Genomic DNA, 20,675 nt, shown 5'->3' with positions numbered 1-20,675 from the left:
AGCCCAAAGGAGTTTGGTTTATTGAAGATTCTCCATGCCAACTTTGCATGGAAAGCTTGATTTCTGATCTTAGCTTTATGAATACCTAGCCCTCTTATATCTTAGCTTGGTGATTGTATTCCAGCCCATAAGATGCATTTTTTTCTTGTTATGTTTTGATCCCCATACAAAATCCCTTTGAATTTTGTCTATTTGTTTGGAGATTGTTTGGGGAAGCTTAGTATATTGCATAATGTGGGTAGGGATACTATTAAGGCAAGCTTTCGCTAACGTAGTTTCCCTAGCCATATTTAAGAAATTTACCTTCCAATCCGATAGTTTCTTTCTGAGGTTGTCAATGATAAATTGAAAGTCCTCGGCACAAGGTCTAGTGGAAAGAATAGGAAACCCTAAATATTTTTCGAAGTTTGTACATGTGGAGATATTGAGGATGCCAGAGATATCTTTGTTACCACAATTTTTGGAATTTTTTTTTTGATTTGTCATAGTTGATTCTTTGACCTGACCAAACGCAAAAAATTTGCAAAGTATTTTTAACATTAATACAACTATCCTTATCAGTTATAAACATTAGGACTAGGTCGTCAATAAAGAATAAGTGGGACAGGTTTGGGCCAGACCTGCTAATTTTTATGGGGTCCACATGTTATTGTTGATCTCTTGGCTGATGTTATGTGCCAGAACTTCCATGCAAAGAATAAAGATATACGGGGACATAGGATCTCCCTGACGAATTCCTCTAGAAAGACTGAAAAAGTCTGTCCTCGTACCATTGACTAAAATAGCAACAGAGCTAGTACATATGTAGGACATGATAAGGTTTATAATATTCAAAGGAAAATTAAAATGGTGGAGAGTATGTCTAATAAAAGACCATTCTATTTTATCGAAGGCCTTTTCTAGGTCAATCTTCATAATAAAATTGCCCTTATCCCCTTTCATTTTATTAAAGCTTCTAATTATTTTCTGGATGATGATAGCATTGTAAGATGCTTGTCTATTTTTAAGGAAGCTCGTCTGACACGGGCCTATGATTTTATCCATAATAGACCTTAACCTTTTCGAAATATTTTTTGTCATGGGCCTATGATTTTATCCATAATAGGCCTCAACCTTTTTGAAATATTTTTTGTGATGATCTTATAAGACATATTACAGAGGTTAATGGGGCGGTAGTTTTTTTAGGCTTTGAGTATCGGGGTTCTTTGGAATGAGACATATATAGGTTGAATTGATACTGGGATCAATGGTTGCGTCCTCAAACACTCTACGACAGAAAGAAACAACAGAATTGCGTAAAATGTCCCAATATTTCTGATAAAAAAAGGGGTGTAACCCATTGGAACCCGGAGCTTTAAAAGCATGGAAAGAGAAGACGGCTTCAGTGACTTCTCTCTCGAAAGGCATTCTCCCTAGATCTAACTTATCTGCTTCGGATAGATAAATTTTTGATACCGTGACTGCTACGCGGAAGGATTTTGATGATTGGATTTGAATAGTTCCTGGAAGAATGAAAAATTATGGATTAGTAAGTCGGCTTGGTCGTGGTGCACGAATTGTTGTCCAGCTTTAGCGAAACTATCTTATTCCTTCTTCTTCCGATGAGGGTTGAGGTATGAAAAAATTTTATGTTTGCGTCTCCCTCATTCAACCAAGTTATCCTAGACTTGAGTTTCCAGTAATCTTCTTCCATCCTAAGTAGGACATTAAAATCATTAATAAACTCCTTTTCTAGGTTTTGGAGGAACATGCTATGGTAATATTTCTTATGTTAGTGCAAGCCCATGCAGATACTTCTTTTTCAAATCTAGCTACTGCTTCAACTAATGGAGGGTCATTTTCCATAATGTGGGAAACTATGTTGATAAACTCTGGACGGGTCATCCACATTTTTTCAAATTTGAACATACACTTTCGAAGATTATGGTCATCCCTAAATAAAATTAGAAGTAGGGGGTAGTGGTCAGAGTGAGTGCAAGGAGGGTGGATTATGTGGGTGTTAGGTACTGAACAAGCCAATCATTAGTTACAAGGATCCGATCCAGTCTCTCAAGTATTAACGCATTATGATTATTAAACCTCTTATTAAGCTAAGTATACTTGCTACCTTTGTACCCCATATCAATAAATTCATAATAGTTTATCACTTGATAAAATTTAACGGATCGAGATTTATTTATTAACTTACCACCTTTCATTTCTGAGTTCGATAGGAGCTCGTCGAAATCACCTTCTATTAGCCACTTACCTAAAAAACTGTCCTTGATATGCTTGAGGTTTTGCCATAAGGTCTGCGTTTATGAGTATATGTACTGGCATATATACAGCTAAAAAACCAAGTAACATTATTATGTTTTACCTTAACAATAACATGAATTTCCTGGTCTGTGGTAGCAATCTCGTCCAGTTCCAGGATAGAGTCATCCCGCATAACTGTCAGGCCCCCTGCATAACCAACTGCTAGGACCCCAATGATCCTATTAAAAGGAAAATCATTGAGCAGTAGTTGGTTGTCTTGCATCTTTGTTTCCAGCAAAGCAAATAGAGGCAGCTTGTGCCAATCCACTAAAGACCTAAAGTTCCTTCTAAAATCCTGGCCATTTGCCCCCCTACAGTTCCATATTATGAGGTTCATGGATCTGTTCCTTTGTGGTAAGTTTATCAGTGTAGTTTCCCTTGAGGTATTTCTCAAGGAGGAAGTTTGGTTCGTCACCATTGGTTTCATGACCAGGACATAGTTCCTCACTTGTGGGTTGAAAGGTCGTCGGATGTCTAGAGAGGTCTTTATTAGATTTTGGGGGCAGATAAGGATGAACTTCATAGCAAACTTGTCGTTGAACACCATTTCTTTTATATCCTTTAGTACAGTTTCGGTTCTTGTTTCTCGCATTATCTCTAGAGCTTCCTCTATCTCTCAGGTAGAGGTATTCATTAGACTTGGATGAGCTAAGATGGTATTGAGAGGTACCTGGGAGGATGATGCTACATTGTTTGTCTGGGTTACTGCCTGATTCTGCAGTGGATCAATAGAACTCGATGGGTTCTGCATTTGTGCTTACTCAATCATCGTTCCTTGCATCTGTTAGTGGAAGTACAGTGGGTCGATGTCCATAAAGTTGTGATAGGTTGGGAATCGCGGTGGAGATACCGAGATCATTTGTGGCTGTGGTATCGTTGCAACTGGTATTGTTGGGGTTTCTCAAAATGGGAGATAGTAGAAAAGAATGGTCGGGACTGGGAAATTTATCTAGGCTTGAAGGACTGTTGACGGCCATATGTGGCTGTTGTACAGTTCCATTGACCTCCTTATCCCTTCCGAGGCTAAATGAGCTAAGAGCTCCGGAGTATTAATGACACACAAGACCTACATGTCTCCCAAGTGCACATGCATCACAAGGGCTTGGCCTTGCAAGTCCATCTCCACCCATGACGCAGGGTTGGGGTTCAGAGAAACTGCCGGCGTGGAAGATATTGGCATTGAGCCTTCCGAAAACTCTGAGACTGGATAAAGATGGATCGGAGGGAGGTATATTGGAGACGCGTGTGGGTTCAGTGGTTTCATCGTGTTTAAAGTTAGGGTGGTTCTTTGGATGGCTCGATGGTGTAGGGATTATCTTGGGCGTCTGGGCATTGTTGTTGTTTATAAAAGGAATATTGGTTTGGTATGTGATCTTTGGAAAAAGAACAGTATTTATTTTATTAAGTGAAGGTCCGGGGATATTGGAAGTGTAAGATTGAGGATAATTTGTGGGGCCATTTCCTAACTCGGGAGTAATAGATTTTAGGATTTTATTACTGTTAGTAGTATCATTTACTTGGGGTGTTCCGCTAAAATTGATATTTTAGCCTATAGCATTTGTGGTGGAGAGTTTTTCCACGTTTTGAGTTAATATGACATGGCATCCGTGTGTTGGAGCCTTGAGCGGTAGCTGGAGGACATGATATGTCCTTGCCCCCACGAAGTCACTAGGGGTCAAGGTAGGCCCCTTTGTTGGGATGGGGTCATTTACTTTGGCCCTTTTTGAGGATAAATTGGTAAAAGTGGTGCCTTTACTTTCCAGGTTGGCAAGGGTGACATCACGCCCATTTTTCATGTTCTGGGAAAAGATTTGGGTAGACTTGGATTTTGAATTGCTGGGTATATTATTGTGACTATTAGTATTTTTAATCTTAAATTGAGGGTTAGAACCTTCTTCGGACGTTGAAGGGATATGCAAATCCTTATTTTTAGCAATGTACTTAGTCGTCTAAAAGTCAATGGACTTACACGTGTTTGTGTTATTGACTCTGACAGCGTAGTCTTCAGATGGATGGTGATGATAAGTCACCCCCTTTCCCCTTGGCATATGATGGCTCTTGGAGATGGTATCTTCATCCACAGAATGTGACACCACCTTAGATGGTATCTTCATCCACAGTTTTTTTGGAGAGAAAGCATGAAAAAAGGATTTTTGTAATTATTTTAAGGTTGGTCTTGATATTTTGTTCCTCGCAAGATAAAGTTATAAGAATGACCTTTATAAAGGGTGGTCTTGATTTTTTGACCCATCTTAATAAACTTTGTCCATAAAGGCAAACATTAGAAGCTTGATATGTTGCTTACAAGACATGTGTTCTAACTCGTGCCCATAAGACACACGTTTAGGACATTTTAAGATCAGAGGCGGAGCCAAAAATTTCACGAAGGGGGTTCAAAATTTGAAGAAAAATTTAATCGAAAGGGATTCGACATCTATTATATATACATAAAATATAATTTTAATAATGTATAAATAGTATGATTTTTCGCCAAAGCGGATTCGGTGAACCCCCATTATACATGCTGGCTCCTCCCCTGTTTAAGAGAGTAAATCTGCTCAACTGACCACGAGTTTTGTCTTATAAACAAGCATTAAAAGTTATTTAGGAGGGACGGAAATTCAAGAACACACAATTTGGAGACAAAAATTCAAAAATTGATATTTGGGGAACAAAAATTTAATACTACACTTTGAGGGGCACTTTCCAAGCAATTTGCGAGTTACTCCGGTGTGTATCTTTATTTATCTATTTTATTTCAGATAGATGTTCAACAGTAAGTCCTTATTCAGGTTAGAATATCAATGAACAATTTACCATTTTATGCCCATAATTTTATTTTTTTTCATCTAAAAGAAAAAAAATAACTTTGCATCTCAAAATTAACTTTTTAAGAGATATATAAATAATTTTACTCACTAAAAGAGCTAGATGAATAGACTTTATTTACAACAACAACATACCAAGTGTATTCCCACCAAGTGGAGTCTGGGAGGGTAGAGTGTACGCAGTTCACACTACAACCTCAAATGAAGTAGAGAGGTTGTTTTTGATAGACCCCCAACTTAGACTTTATTTAAATTGAAAAATATAAAACCTTCGATTCATTTTTGACTTTAGGTCACCAAAATCCAAAGCCGCTCCTGCCTCTATTATTTATTGTTTCTTAAGGTGTGTGTCAAGTAATAATAGAAACAGAGAATAATTCCTTATATAGTCATTCGAGCACTTTTGAGTTTTTCTTCGTTATTTGATCATCTAAATATTAAGAAGATTCTACTAAAGTCAATGTAAATTACAAATTTAATAGAACAATTATACTACCAACAATCCGGATTTGGTGTCCGGTACCCATATTGGAGTTCAACTAATTCGGATTCGCGTCGCGTAGGGCCCCATTCGGGGGGAAGCACCCCCAACAGAGTTTTCTCTGTGCCCGGGGTCGAACCCTCGACCTCTGGTTAAGGGTGGAGCAGCCCTATCCGCTGCATCACAGCCCATATTGGTTAGTAAGTGTATTCTCGCGTATGCAGTATCTTTGCATAACTTCATCAACGACATTTATAAGTGTATCTATGCATATATATTATAAAACCTCAAATCTTATATAGTTTTTTAAAAGAAAAAAGGATATGGCATGGTCATTTTAAAAAAAAATGGCCCACGTGTGAAAAGGTAGACATGCTGTAGCTAGTTGGCTAAATTAATTCCCCTTTTTAGCGATTTGGCCCAATTGGGTACATATAGTCTCTATACTCAATTGATACACTTTTATACCACATTGATACACTTTTATACTATATTGATACACTTTTTAAAAAAGAGAAAGAAAATTCTATGCAAGCACATGCAGTCTCTATATCCAATTGATACTCTTTTATATCATATTAATATACTTTTATACTACATTGATACACTTGCAGTGTCCATATACTTAATTGATACTCTCTTATACTAGATTGATACATTTTTAGAATGCATGTAAAAACTATATAGAGTCGTATAAAATATGTATCTAAATAATAATTGTAGTTAAAAATTGTATAGAATGTGTATAAAAATATAATAATTATTATATAGAATATGTATATATACAGAAACTGTATCATTATTATATATAAATATATATCTTTAACAATTGTATTATATTAAAAGTATATGGTATTGTATTTTATTGTATAAATAAGTAAAACAAAACAAAATAAATAGTATGTTATTTTAATAATGTTGGTGAATGAAAAATAATCTAAAAAAAAGAAGCAATTACCCAATTGTTTAAAAGGAATAAAAAATAGTAGAATCTTTAAAAAAGAAAAGGAGTCATACCAAACTTATTACAATTCTTTTGAGTGTTGGTTGATAAATCCATGCACTAATGAAGTTCGTGTAGCCGTCTAAGTATATAGTCGTGATAGTGGAGATTTTGGGGTAAGCAGTCATCATGATCGAGTGCTATTTTTAGGGTTTTTAAATTTAGGTGCTAGTTTTGTAGAATTATTTTAGTTTTAGGTGTTCTTTTCGTCCTTTCCCCTTTTGAAATTACCTTTATAAAAAATTGAGAGATTAATGTTTTCGTGAATAAATTAATTAACTTTAAAAGTCAGATAAATCATGATTCTTTGAAGTATGAAAAATCCAAATTCATATACTCAAATTAAATCAATTGAGATGAGATTAATGGTGGTCTAATTTTCTATATTTAATTTTTTTTGTTACTCAATATAAGGCCAAACTTTTAGATAGACATTAATGTTCACTAAATATAAGTTTAATTATTGTGGTTTGTGTATTTGTTAAATAAGTTCACAAGTAAAACACTTCATTAAGCCATTAATATCACAAACTCCAAAGTCTCCAACTCATACTAACCAGTAATTGTACCTTTTATAGTTTTAAAACTTTTCGATATTTACATTAAATTAGTGAGCTCATCACTTAATCATAATTAACAATCGTAGAGTCCGATTTTTTACTAAGAGAGATTAAAATATAAAGAAGTAAACATACGAACTAGCCGAAAGGAATTCGATGTCTATTACATATGCATTTTTTTTAAAAAATTCAAACATGTATTAATAGTATAATTTTTTGCAGAGGGGGTTCGGATTCCTCGACTCCAAGCAAGCTCCGCCCCTAATAATTAACTTTTATAAAGTATGATTTGATATAAATAATCGGCATAAGTTGATTTTTTTTCAGATTTCAGTCCCTTCTATCCTAGCAATTGAAACCTTTTTTCAACACATACATCTTTTTTTTTTGGATAATCGTAGTGTTTGGGCCAATTTGCGCACGCCTCGACTAATTCCACGAGATACCTGACACATACATCTATTTGTTTACCTGTTGCATTGCCAAAATGATCAACTAAAAAGATTAAGAGAGTAGGTTCAACAAAACTAATGTCTTAACTTTTTTTTTTTAAAAATTATTTTGTATTTTGCAACTAAACACTTCACCAAAACCATTTCATCAGCTCCACTTAATGGGAAATAAACCAAACTATTTATACCCAATTTGCCTAAACTCTTTTCTCATCAACAAAGCATCTGCTTAGTTATTAATTTGCTTATTTTCTTCAATCATCGTAGCAACAAGCAAAAAATGGTCAAATTTTCCCAACTCTGCTCTAAAACATTCAAAGCCACCTTTTGCATTTTGCTACTAGTCCTCTCATTTGGGTATGCTAGTTCAGCAAGAATCCTTAACGAAGTGAGTCCAGATGAACCCGTGGCTCCTGTGGTGGCCCCGGTATCCACATTGCCAAGTGGCCACTTCCCGGCCACAGGAGCCACTCCTGATTCGGACGTGGCACCTATAGATGATGATTCTTCTGGTCCTACAACCACTGTGACTCCTTCGGCTGATACTCCAGCCGAACTTGAGCCTGCCCCTGTTGTTCCAGTGGCTCCTTCAGCTGATTTGCCAGCCGAACCTGAGCCTGATGCAACCCCTGCTGCTCCAGTGTCTATTGACACTGAAGCAGCAACACCTGCTGCCAATGTGGCACCAGGAGCTACTGCGCCAGGTGCCACAGTGGCAACAAACACTGGAGCAACAACACCTGTTACCAATGTGGCACCAGGAGTTGCTCCTAGTGGCACATTTGCAAACCCTATTCAAGACCACTCCAAATTCTCATTCTTCATGCACGACATCCTAGGTGGCACACACCCTTCCGGTAGAGTAGTCACCGGCATTGTAGCCACCACTGACGTCAACAACTTACCTTTCACCAAGGCCAACAACCGCGTCTTCCCTATAGACGGTGGTGTCCCCCTCAACAACATCAACAACATCGTCAACAACAACAACTACCCTTTCCTAGCAGGCCTAAATGGACAACAACAAACCAACACCATCCTCCAAAACACAGGCAACAACAACATTGTCAGCAACCAGGACAACCAACCTTTCGTCACAGCAGGACAACTTCCTAATGGCCTTACCCTTCAACAACTCATGTTCGGTTCCATTACTGTCGTGGACAATGAAATAACACAAGGACATGAACTAGGTTCATCAATTCTTGGTAGAGCACAAGGATTTTACCTGACAAGCTCGTCCGATGGGACGAGCCATACATTAGCTTTAACAACTTTGTTTCATGGAGCACATGAACATGAGGTTGATGACACAATAAGTTTCTTTGGAATTCATAGAACCGCGACGCCAATATCACACATTGCCATCATTGGAGGTACTGGAAAATATGAAAATGCTAAGGGGTACGCTACAATTGAAACTATGCCTCATGTTGATCAACATACAACTGATGGTGTTGAAACAATTACACACTTCACTGTATACATTACCCCTTAAAAAACTGTCTTTCCTATAAAAGGGACTTAATTTTTCACCAAGTTTGGTTTTATATTTTTGTGATTCTTCATATTATGACTTCAGTTGATGTACTTTTTCTTGTAATGGCATAGTTAAATATTCTGATTATATGATATTTGTTTTACTTGGATTAAAAACCTGTTTTCAATTGTATCAATTTTCATTTATTCATATATTTTTTGGCGGTAGCTGATGTTAGGAGAAGTAGATGTAGATCGAAAAAATACTTAGCAAGGTGACTAAACAAGATATCATCCTCTAACTAAACAAGATATCATCCTAGAAATTAAATACGTAAATTTTCGTAGGAAATCTGATATGACAAGATGACAGAAATTATAATATTAATTAATTATATTCTCAACAACATGCTTACTAGAGGTAGGGAGGGACTAGTGAAAGCAACTATAGCTAGGTGAAGCAATACAACAAAATAAATAATTGAGTATGAGTTGAAAGATGTTTTTGCAGTTTGAAGAAAATATCACACTGTTATTCCATAATATAATATTTCATCGAGAAAAATCACTAGTACTTTTGTGTGCACTCGCATATATAAATAATTACTAGCACGGCCCAATATATGTTATTTTTGTTATAAAACAAGAAAGAATAAAGAATAAGAGTAGAGAGAATAGAGTGAGTAATTGTTATTTCTTCTCTTGAGGGATGAGAGATCATAAGATTGTAAATAAGGAAATTTACTCCTAGTCTGAGTAAAAGACGGATGCTTCAAATCCTAATAGATATCAAAGTAGATCTTGATAGATATTGATAGACATTCACTATAATGTAAATACATTTATAACACTCCTCCTTGAAATGTGCCTCGTTAAAACCTTACTAGAAAAAACCTAGTAAGAAAAAAAATTTAGTGAAGGAAAAAGAGTATTCATCTCTAATAATACACATTTCGGCTGCCTCATTAAAAATCTTACAAGGGAGACCCAATGGGACAAAACCTCGTAAGGAAAAAAGAGTACAACGTGTATTAACTCCCCCTAATGAGAACATCCTTGACCTTTGCATCTCGATCTTGTGTAGCATCTTCTTGAAAGTTGCAATTGGAGAAAAATTTGGTGAATAAATCAGTCACATTGTCAGTTGAACGAATCTGTTGCACATTAATATTATCATTCTTTTGTAGCTCATGTATGTAGAAAAGCTTTGGCAAAATGTGTTTCGTTCTATCTCCATTTATGAATCCTCCCTTAAAATGTGTATGTATGCTGAATTATCTCTGTATAAAATTATAGGTAGATTGTCATATTTCACACCATATTTTTCTCGAATGAGATGTATCATGGACCTCAACCATACACATTCTCGGCTTGCTTCATGAATAGCTATTATCTCACATGATTCAATGAAGTGGCTACGATAGACTGCTTTGTATATCTCCAAGATATAGCAGTACCACCACATATGAACACATAGCCTATTTGAGACCGAGCTTTATGCGGGTCAGATAAGTACCCATCATCAGCATGATCAATAAGATCGGGACTGCAATCTTTAAAATAAAACAAGGTCATGTGTTTTATCCCATTTTGATGTCTCATAGTATGAGCAAAAATATACCTTGCTAACAAATTGACTGAAAAGGCTATAGGCCTTGTAGTATTTGCAAGGTACATGAGTGCATCAATTGCACTAAGATATGATACTTCATAACCAATCCAATTCGATATATTTCGAATTTGAGCAAATAATCTATTGCTTTGAAAACTCTCCAAGAGTTCCAATGATGTTCAAGCAATAAGCTTATACAATATAAGAATTATAAATAAGTTTCCCAGAAACTTTTATATGCTTCAAGCAGTTTGAATTCTTAAAAGTTTTCACATAAGTTTTGTCAAGTGACAATATTCAACATTTCATGAGTGACATCTTCAAGTGCCTGGACTGCAAATCAAATAAGTTTTACGCTTACCAAAATGCATCATTTCATGTCACTTGATAAATGTTTCTACGTTAGCATGCTTAAATAAACGTATAATTTAGATCCTCGTAATCTTTCACAATATTGCGCCAATATTGTGTCAAAGAAATTGATGATATATCATTTTGTATCGGTTCACAATGCGACATAATATTTTGAGATCTCATCACTTTATTATTTTCAAGCACATGAACCTTACATAAGGTTTCATGAAGTGTTATGTCGTAGGCTCTTCAAGAGTTCATTGCCTTCTTATTATGATTATTTGCTCCTTATTTTTCAAGGACTATTTCATTTGAAATCGATTAGTCTACCACGCTTCACGCATGCATAGACTCTGTCCTTTAGGAACACAAAATAAGAGAACTTGTGCTTAATATGAGATGCTTTCGACATTTGACTTGAATTATCTTTTGGATGAGGATCTGGTGATAATTCCTAACATATTTCATAGCACTTATAATCTCCCCCTTATGTTAGGAAAACTAACATACATCCTCTACTTCTTTGAGGAATCCATCGTTGTGCATTATGGTATATTCATTAATCGTATACCGCACATCAAAATTATTAGATGGAATAATTGGTTTTCGACCTTGAACCAATTGAGAGGGAAGAAATAATCATAATTTATTGGTCTAATGCATACAAATGCTATTGCAATATATCATATTTCAGACCAATACATTAAGTTTTGTTCTCATTAACAATGGTTTAGATATTTATCGAAGACATTCAATGCTAAATCATCACCATCAAGATAACTTTCTTGATTGCACAATCTGAAAATTATTTTCTTAACTCAATTTTATTGAGCAAGCAACTTTATGAATGTCAAATTGCAGGTTGACAATGAATGTACATGTGATCGATCATCTTATTGATGCATCTTTTCAACATATCACATGATAGATGAACGAGCCCTTATTCACCTTTTATAATTTTCAAATTTGAAGGGATCCAATCCCAATATTAGTTGGTCCAACCAACTTATCATGAGAACAAACGACATAAACAATTCTTGAAGAATCTTTTAGTTCTTCAATACATGCACATCTTTGAGATGTCACAATCGTTCATATCAATTTATGAACTTTTATTCTAGTAAACTCCAAATTTACCATGACATGTACTTTTTCTTTAGTAAATTTCAGATTTACTATTACATGAATAAATTTCAGATTTACTACTTCAGAAGTAGATTTTAAAATTATTCAACCTCTTTCGGAGGTGAGTTGTGATACAATCACAATCAAATGTCCGTTTACATTAATAAGTTTCCATTCCCCAGGAATGAAATAAAGCAAATCGAGGCATACATATGATGTAGAGAATTTTTTCTTTCTCTAGCATATCTTATAATCATATAAGCGTGTCAAAATATCATCACTTTTGATGATCATTATCATATTGTCCCTCCACGCGTATATTCATGCATTCAATCACTTATCTTCTTTCAGACATATAATGCACTGCTACCACATACACCTCAAGAATGAAGTAGGTTGTCATATTTCAGACTTATAATATATTGCTACCACATTCACTTCATGGAATGGAGCATATTCAATGGGTCGAATTGCATGACGTTTCATCAAACACCCATTATTTTGCCTTAGCCATCACAATATCATCAATACATGCATTGAGATCCAATCTCAACGTATTATCCATATAAAGACGTCTTAGGCATAAATTGATGGGACTTGAACCCAACATATTATCATCCTTTTTGATAATATTGTTCTTGAGGAATAAATCTAAAATATAAATGGTTCCAAACCAATTCTTTTTCCTCAAATCTAATAATAATTATATTAGTAGTAGAAAAAGAAAGATAATATAAAGAATTACTAACCTTGAAATTCTTCAGATTTATAATCTCACCTTGTTTGACAGAGTCTCGTGCTGATAATGTGTTATAAAACGAGAAAGAATAAAGAAGAGTAGAGAGAGTAATTGTTATTTCTTCTTTTGAGAAATGAGAGATCATAAGATTGTAAATACAATGAACAAAACCCCTCTATTTATAGGGAAAATTTACTCCTAGTCTGAGTACAAGACGGATGTTTCAAATCCTAATAGATATCAAAGTAGATCTTGATAGATCTTGATGGACATTCACTATAATGTAAATACATTTATAACAATTTTTAAATTTTAATTTTAATTATTAAAATAATTTATATTTTTAATTATTGTGATTTATAATATTTTTGTGTGTTTCAATTTAAATAATGTTGATATAATTTTGAGAGTCAATCAAATATTTTATATTTTTTAAAATTTCTTAATTTGTTAATTATGTGATTTACAATGTCTTTTACATTATTTTTTGAATAATTTTGAATATTCTTTCTGTCTCAATTTATGTGACACAGATAAAATTTTGACAATCAATCAATTTTTTTTACATGTATATACTTTTATAGTAAGTTCTTAATTATTGTAATTTATAATACTTTTTATTTCATTTTCAAATAATATATATTATTTTATGTCTTGCTCTATCCCATCTCAACTTATGTGCACTAATATAATTTCTATAGTCAATCAAATTTTTTATATTGACATATCGTTTTATGTCTTTTTTACCTTTTTTTATGAAACATTATCGATTTTTCAATGTTTAGACGATCATAATAATTAATTAGGGGTAATATAGTAAAATCACGATGAAAGCAATGAAACAAACGTCTTAAGTGACTTGTAATAACTAATAAGAAGCGACATAATAAAATTACTATAAAAAATATATGTATAATAATTAATTAATGGTGGTACAGTAAAATTACGATTGAAACAGTCATAAATGTCTATTTTACTTTTTGTCTAAATAAAAATATTAATTTTTTAATATGTAAGTGACTTATAATATTTAATGATAGATACAATAATTAATTAGAAATGCTATAGTAAAATTACGATTGAAGCAGCTGAGGTAGATATGTCATAAATATCTATTTTATTTTTTTAATTAAATAATATTAATTTTTTAATACATAAATAACTTATAATAATTAATTAAAGGTGATATAGTAAAACTATAGTTGAAACAATTGAAACAGCCATGTTGACATGCTGCAGAATATCAAATACTATTCAAAACTATAATATAATATAAATATCAATTTGAGTAGGAATGGACATAGTTTGAGGCAACTCAAAATTCAAACTTTTTGGATATTTGATTTGAATTTTTGAATTATTGATTGGACTTTTGGATTTCGAATTGATTATCGGATTTAATGTATCCAAAAGTTCAATTATCCATGCCTTTGATTCAGTCTTATCCTTACCATATTTGTACAATGCTAACAAATCCTATGTCCAAAAGGTTCAAATATAGATTACTACCCTACGGCCCTACCCATTAGGGATCGTTGGGTTAGAAAATAAGGCATTTTAAAATTATTAATTTCGGAATTAGGATAAATAAGGAAAATAGTACAATCCCCGGATAATTAATCTCAAGATAAGTTATCTCATGCATTTTGCCCCAACCAAACATGAGATAAGTTCCTCTTCTAAATTAATTCGGAATTAATTATCCTTATCCTTCTTACCAAATGACCCCTTATAATATTAAGTTTAAGGATTATATAGTTGTTAATTTTCATGAGCTAAGGTCAAGAGTCAGGTTAAGATCGCGATCGAGATGGGGGTCGAAGGACGAAATTCAAATTAAGGTTAGGTTGAGGTCAATATATATCGGGTTCCAAATTAAGGTTAGAATTGGAAGTCGGGTTGGGATCGAAGGCTCAAACCTCGATGGAGGTTAGTAGAGGGGTTAGCTTGAGTAGAGAGGGATGGGTGAGGTGAAAACAGAGTCTAAAACACTAGAAAGGAGGAGCGAGAGGTGGGTTAGTGGAGAGGGTATGGGTTGGAACAAAAGGTGGGAGTGGGGCGGGTGGTAGGTCGAGACACTGGGTCTTAGGGGGCCGATGACTCATGGTGTTTGAGTGAACTTGGTGGTGGTGAGGTTGAAAGAGATTGTTCCAGAAGATGTTTTCCTCACTTTAGAAAATGTTGGGAAACTATTTTTTAAAACTTGAAGAAAAATAAGTCTGTTTAAAAAGTATTATCAAAATATTTAAGTCAATCAAACATGAAAAATTGAAATGGCTTAAGTCATTCATAGCCCCCTAAATTTGTTCACAAAATTTACTTAGACACCTTAACTCAGCCTTGTACCTATTAAACAACTCAACTACTGTGAATTTGAACCGCTTGAACACTTTTTGTTGACATGGCTTAATGAGTATGGTACACCACAAAGTGGTGCGTGAGAGGTATTTTTTTTTGCTAAATTTTCTTTTTTTGATCGTCTTCCTCATTTTACGCTTTTTCAAGATGCAGAACCACCGTCTGCCACCATGTTTGCTAGAAAAGATGGAGACTACCACCCAAATCTTATATTCCCACCTCCACCCACTTCATTGTTCTAAAAGATCTTCTTTCCCAACCAAACAAAAACTGAAACAGAAAGAAAAAGAAAGAAAAACAAATCAAAAATAAAATGAAAAAAGGAACAGTTTCTTTAAAAAACCACAAATTTAAAGCGGGAACAAAGAAAAAAACAGAAAAGGAAAGAAAGATGGAGGATTCACACATTAATATTATTAAAAGCTTTATTTTTCAACTCAATTTATTTTCTTGATTATTAGATGAAAACACCAATTCTTTGATTTTAATAAATTGTTAATTTTTTGTGTTAAAAATTGATACTTTTGTGAGCTTGTTCAATGAATTTTTCTTTGATTTTTTAAAAAAAAAAATTATCTGCCACATGTTCTTCTTTAATTGGTCTTTTTTACCATATCACACGAGTGTGATATACGCATTTTATATTTGCGATTGATTATTAAAAAAGTGTTTAATTAATACTCATCTTGTATGATTTGAATGTTCAATAGGAATTGAGGCGTCTAAGTAAATTCTGTGAACAACTTTAGGGGCATCGATTAGTTAAGCAAATTGAAAACAAACTAACTACATCATGCACGAAGTTTAGAAACAAGTATGCCCCATATGGTGAACCATGTTAATTGATAATGATGATGATCTAATGGGTAATAAACTGCACGGGCGGAGCTAACTTTTGAAATGAAAATTCATCAAATTTCTTTTATCGAGAAATTATATTATTTATAAATTACTAATATTATATTTTATGTATATATAATAGATATCAAATCTCCATTAATTAATTTTTTATTAAATTTTGACCCCTCCATCAAAATTCTGATTTCGTCACTCACTAAAGGACCCACTTTATCACATGGAGGGGGCAAATTAAAAAAGACAGAGAAATAGTCACATACAAAATCTACTCTAATCCCCTCTCCACCAGTTATCATTTATCCCTCACGTGGGTCTTCTTACCCCACTCTACAGTTGCTTCTTCTAATTTTCTACACTATTATAAAGTCTGTTTTTATTCACTCATAATGTATATTATGATAAAAGAAATAAGGGAAGAATCGACGAGACGAGTGTTCTCTTATATTGAGCTAGCTAGCTTGCGTTGGTGATCAAGATCAGATATAGTAAATCTATATATCATGAGCGCTGATCATTCATCTGCTTCATACATCCACTTGGTAAATTAAATGTTATCTATGCTCTACTCATTATTTATTTAGTGATCGTGTATAATTCAAAAAACTTATGTTAGTTATACTATTGTCGATCAACTCTCTTCTTCTTCTTCTTCTTTTGGATTTTCACTTATTCAGTGTCCAATATCTGTTTTGGGATTCCAACTATCAAAGCAGACTTCAAGATTTTAACTCTACTGAACTCATACCTTGTTCGAGTTTTGAGTTCAGAGTTCAATATTTTTCAGTGATTTCAATGTTCAAAAGTTCAAATGTGGATGTGCGTTGTGTAAGGCCTACTAGCGCTCCCTACTAGGGTTTTTTTCCCTCTCATTCTTAGTCTTGAACTCGAGATATCTGATTTAGGGTGAATAGATCAGATAATCTTATTCATCCTGCTATAATCCTTGATGAAAACTACAAATTAAAATAAATGGTTGTTTATTCTCTATATTTAATTGCTTGTTTTTGTTTCTTAACCCTAATATAGGTACAACATCTGATAGAAAAGTGCTTGATTTTCCAAATGACTAAAGAAGAATGCATGGAAGCACTATCAAAGCATGCAAACATCAAACCCATAATCACCTCTACTGGTTAGTCCTACATATTTTTAATTACTACTATTACTACTATTAATTAGAGTTTAAGTTTTGTACACGATCAAGTTAATTAGTCATCGATATTGTAGATCTTACCATAACACTTGTTTATGTAACAAACATGATATTACCAACATGGATTGTGGTATAGTGACAGGACTACCCCACCCTTAATTAGAGGTCTCGGTTTTGAGCCCTGAGTATGGAGAAAATCCTATTGAGAGCGCTACCCCCAGAATGGGTTCTGCAATGCGCGATCTAGATTAATTGGGGCTCTAATACGGATATTGAACACCAGATGAGAAACAAAAAAAAAAATACATGGATTACTATAATAAATTACATTAGTAGTTATATATTAGGTTATGCATGCATGCAAAATTTAGATCACATTGAATATTGAGAGAAACGACGATGATGCTCATACTAGCAAACCCATGCAAAGAAATTTTAAAATTCTATGCCACTGAATATATATAGAAATAAATAAACATACGAAGAAGTCAAGGATTCACACTACTAAAAACCACGAAAATCAACGGATCCTATCGATTTTATTTGTCAATAATTTACATAAGAAGATAGCATAAACCTTTCATATATCGTGTAATTTTCCAATATTGAAATTCATATGAACTCCTTGCGCCCCTAGATATACTGTTTATAATCAGAGGCGGAGTAATAAGGGGTTCGTCCGTACCCCCTTCGACGAAAAATTATATTATTAATACATGATTAAAATATTTTTTATGTATATATCGTAGATATTGAACCCTCCCCCTCACCCCCCACCCCCACCCCCCTTCGGTGAGTTTTTCTTCACATGTTGAACCCCCCTCAGCAGAAATCCTGGCGCCGCCTCTGTTTATAACTTCGCTTGACTTAAACTTTACATCATACTGTTGAATCCTCGTAAACTACAAATTCTGAATCCGACTCTGATCGTGATTTTGCAGTGTGGAAAGAGTTAGAGAAAGAGAACAAAGAGTTTTTTGAATCATACAAAGAATCACAAAACAAAGATCGTATGACAGAGGAAGAAACTAGTGCTATGGTACAGAAAATGATATTATCATCATCAGACGAACCAGGTTCATCCAAGGAATCAGACAAATAATAATGACATATATATATATATATAAAACCTTAATTTGAGTTCTTGGTTGGCATCTACCTCTTGTTGCTATTACAACCTTAATATTCCATCTTCAGAAGATGCCAAACACAGAGGTAGTAGTAATAATTATAGTATGCATTATGTAATTTTGAAAAATATATATATATATATATATATATATATATATATTATACTATGGGTATGACTTAAATTCATGGTTATCGCAAAATCGAGTACATATATATATATACACACACTCTTGCCGAATTTAGAAATGGATCTAGAGGTCTGATTAGGAATTCACATATTCACGTGAACCCACTGACTTATAATAATCAGTATTAGTACAAGTTTTTTTGTCTTTATTTTTGTCACAAGGGCTAGTGTTGACAAGAACCAAAACCTGAAAAAGATAATGCTATATGATATTGGAAGTTAGTGTTGTGGATATTTATTGTTGGAGAACAACAAGTTATTATAATGTGTAGCCACCCACGTACACTTGGAATAATGTTCATATATGTATACGTCTTGTGTTGTCTGTTAGCAATCAAGCTAGCTAACAATAAAGTAGGGCTCATTTTTAACTTTCCAATTGGGTATTAAAAAAAAAAGAGTCTAAGGTTTCATACATGAGGGATCGAGCTTGTTCAAACTAATAAATAGGCGCGAATTCGAATTTAGTTGAGTTTCAATGTGGGTGTTGGCCAGAGGCGGAGCCAGCCCTCTTTAGGGGTTCGTCTGAACTCCTTTCGACAGAAAAATATACTATTTATACATGATTGAAATTATTTTTTATGTGGTTATAGTAGGTGTTGAACCCCATTCGATTTAGTTTTCTTTGAATATTGAACTCCCTTACTTGAAATCCTGGCTCCGCCTCTAGTTGGCGAATCCAAATTTAGTCGAATTTTAATGTGGGTACTGGACACTGGGTGGAAATAAAAAAGAAACTAATAAATAGCTCAATAAAATAAAAATATTTTTTCTAACATTACTTAAACGGTTAAATAAAATGATCCTAACACTTCAATATAAATTGTATGCCTTTTTTTTGTTGAGTTTTAATTGTATGCACTCTCATTGTGTCAGTTTTTTACACCATTAGGTAATATTAGTGATATTTAATCACAACAATCTATTTTTAAAAATTATAAAAAAAAGAATATCGATAATATAAATAAATAAAAAAAGGATATTCATGGCAAGTAGAATCCTTCTTGAATTCCAACCAAAATTATTTCTATATCCAAATTATTTTCTTTTTCAAATTTAATACGATTATGAATGTTTTTGTATGCTCCATCAATTCAAGTAAGCATCAAAGATTGAGATCTTTTAAAAAAATAATCGTTTAAGTAAGTTTCAAAGATTATGACAAGTTTCTTCCTCCTAGCGGTATGTCATTAGATATTTCAAATAAATTTTAGATTCTTTTCTTGTTTATTAGCATAACAGATCTAACCATTAATAGTGTGAGCTTATTAGAAGCTTCATTAAATTGTAGTTGGTTCAGATATCAATTGTTTAAATATCACAGGAAAGATGCAGAACAAAAAATCTCAGAAAAAGATTATACGATCAAATTCTATACCTTTTGACGAATGATGAAATAGTTAATACAATTCTTTGTTTAAGAGATGTGAAGCCTAGATAGTCAAAAACTCTTCTGAATATATTTTCATTAGCATGTAAAATTAATCACTTTTGAAAATCCTATAACCAATCAGTAGAATAGGGTTATGGTGGAAGAAGAAACATTATTGAGAGATACAAAATCATGATTTTAGATGGAAACAGAGGATTTTAAGGAAAGAGAGAGGGAAAAAGTAAAATCAGTTCTTTAATTTTATTTTAAAAAGGAAAAAAAAACTAGAAAAAAATAGGTGACCTGCTATAGCAGGTTAAGGTTATTCAATGGTGTAAAAAACGAATACACTGACGATGCATAAAATTTAAACTCTTTTTTATTTGGGCGTATATGCTAGCTATTTGTTGCTTGCTGATGTTCAAAATTGTCTTACTACTCGGACTCTACAAAAATGCTACACACGTCACACGATATTTGATGTGCTATGAACCCTTGAAAATTCGTAGGACCGAATGCCATCCAAATCCAATCACACTTTGAGAAAATTCAACATAAGCTAGCTCCGCCCCTACTCATAACCATATAATATCTAATCGATAAAACAATGTAAGTAAGGACCCCACAATCACTCGAATCCTCAGAAAGAAAATGGTGTCACATTTATATTACAAAAAATTCCATA

General features: G+C 33.6%; 2 protein-coding genes across 2 annotated transcripts; both read left to right on the top strand.

The window, feature by feature from the left end:
- Positions 1–7,462: 7,462 nt before the first annotated feature.
- Positions 7,463–9,233, top strand: LOC107872312 (dirigent protein 24-like). Its single transcript, XM_016719069.2, has one exon. The coding sequence runs from the start codon at positions 7,903–7,905 to the stop codon at positions 9,118–9,120; it is 1,218 nt and encodes a 405-aa protein (XP_016574555.2). The 5' UTR covers positions 7,463–7,902; the 3' UTR covers positions 9,121–9,233.
- A 7,298-nt stretch (positions 9,234–16,531) lies between these two features.
- On the top strand, positions 16,532–18,631 carry LOC107870258. The gene is made up of 3 exons (XM_016716724.2): positions 16,532–16,686; positions 17,174–17,279; positions 18,242–18,631. The coding sequence occupies exons 1-3, from the start codon at positions 16,648–16,650 to the stop codon at positions 18,400–18,402; spliced, it is 306 nt and encodes a 101-aa protein (XP_016572210.2). The 5' UTR covers positions 16,532–16,647; the 3' UTR covers positions 18,403–18,631.
- Positions 18,632–20,675: the final 2,044 nt, after the last annotated feature.

The sequence above is a fragment of the Capsicum annuum genome, chromosome 5 (genome assembly GCF_002878395.1).
Source record: "Capsicum annuum cultivar UCD-10X-F1 chromosome 5, UCD10Xv1.1, whole genome shotgun sequence".
NCBI classification, from domain to species: Eukaryota; Viridiplantae; Streptophyta; class Magnoliopsida; order Solanales; family Solanaceae; genus Capsicum; species Capsicum annuum.
Note: the sequence above shows the minus strand (reverse complement) of the source record. Positions and strands in the feature narration are given on the sequence as shown.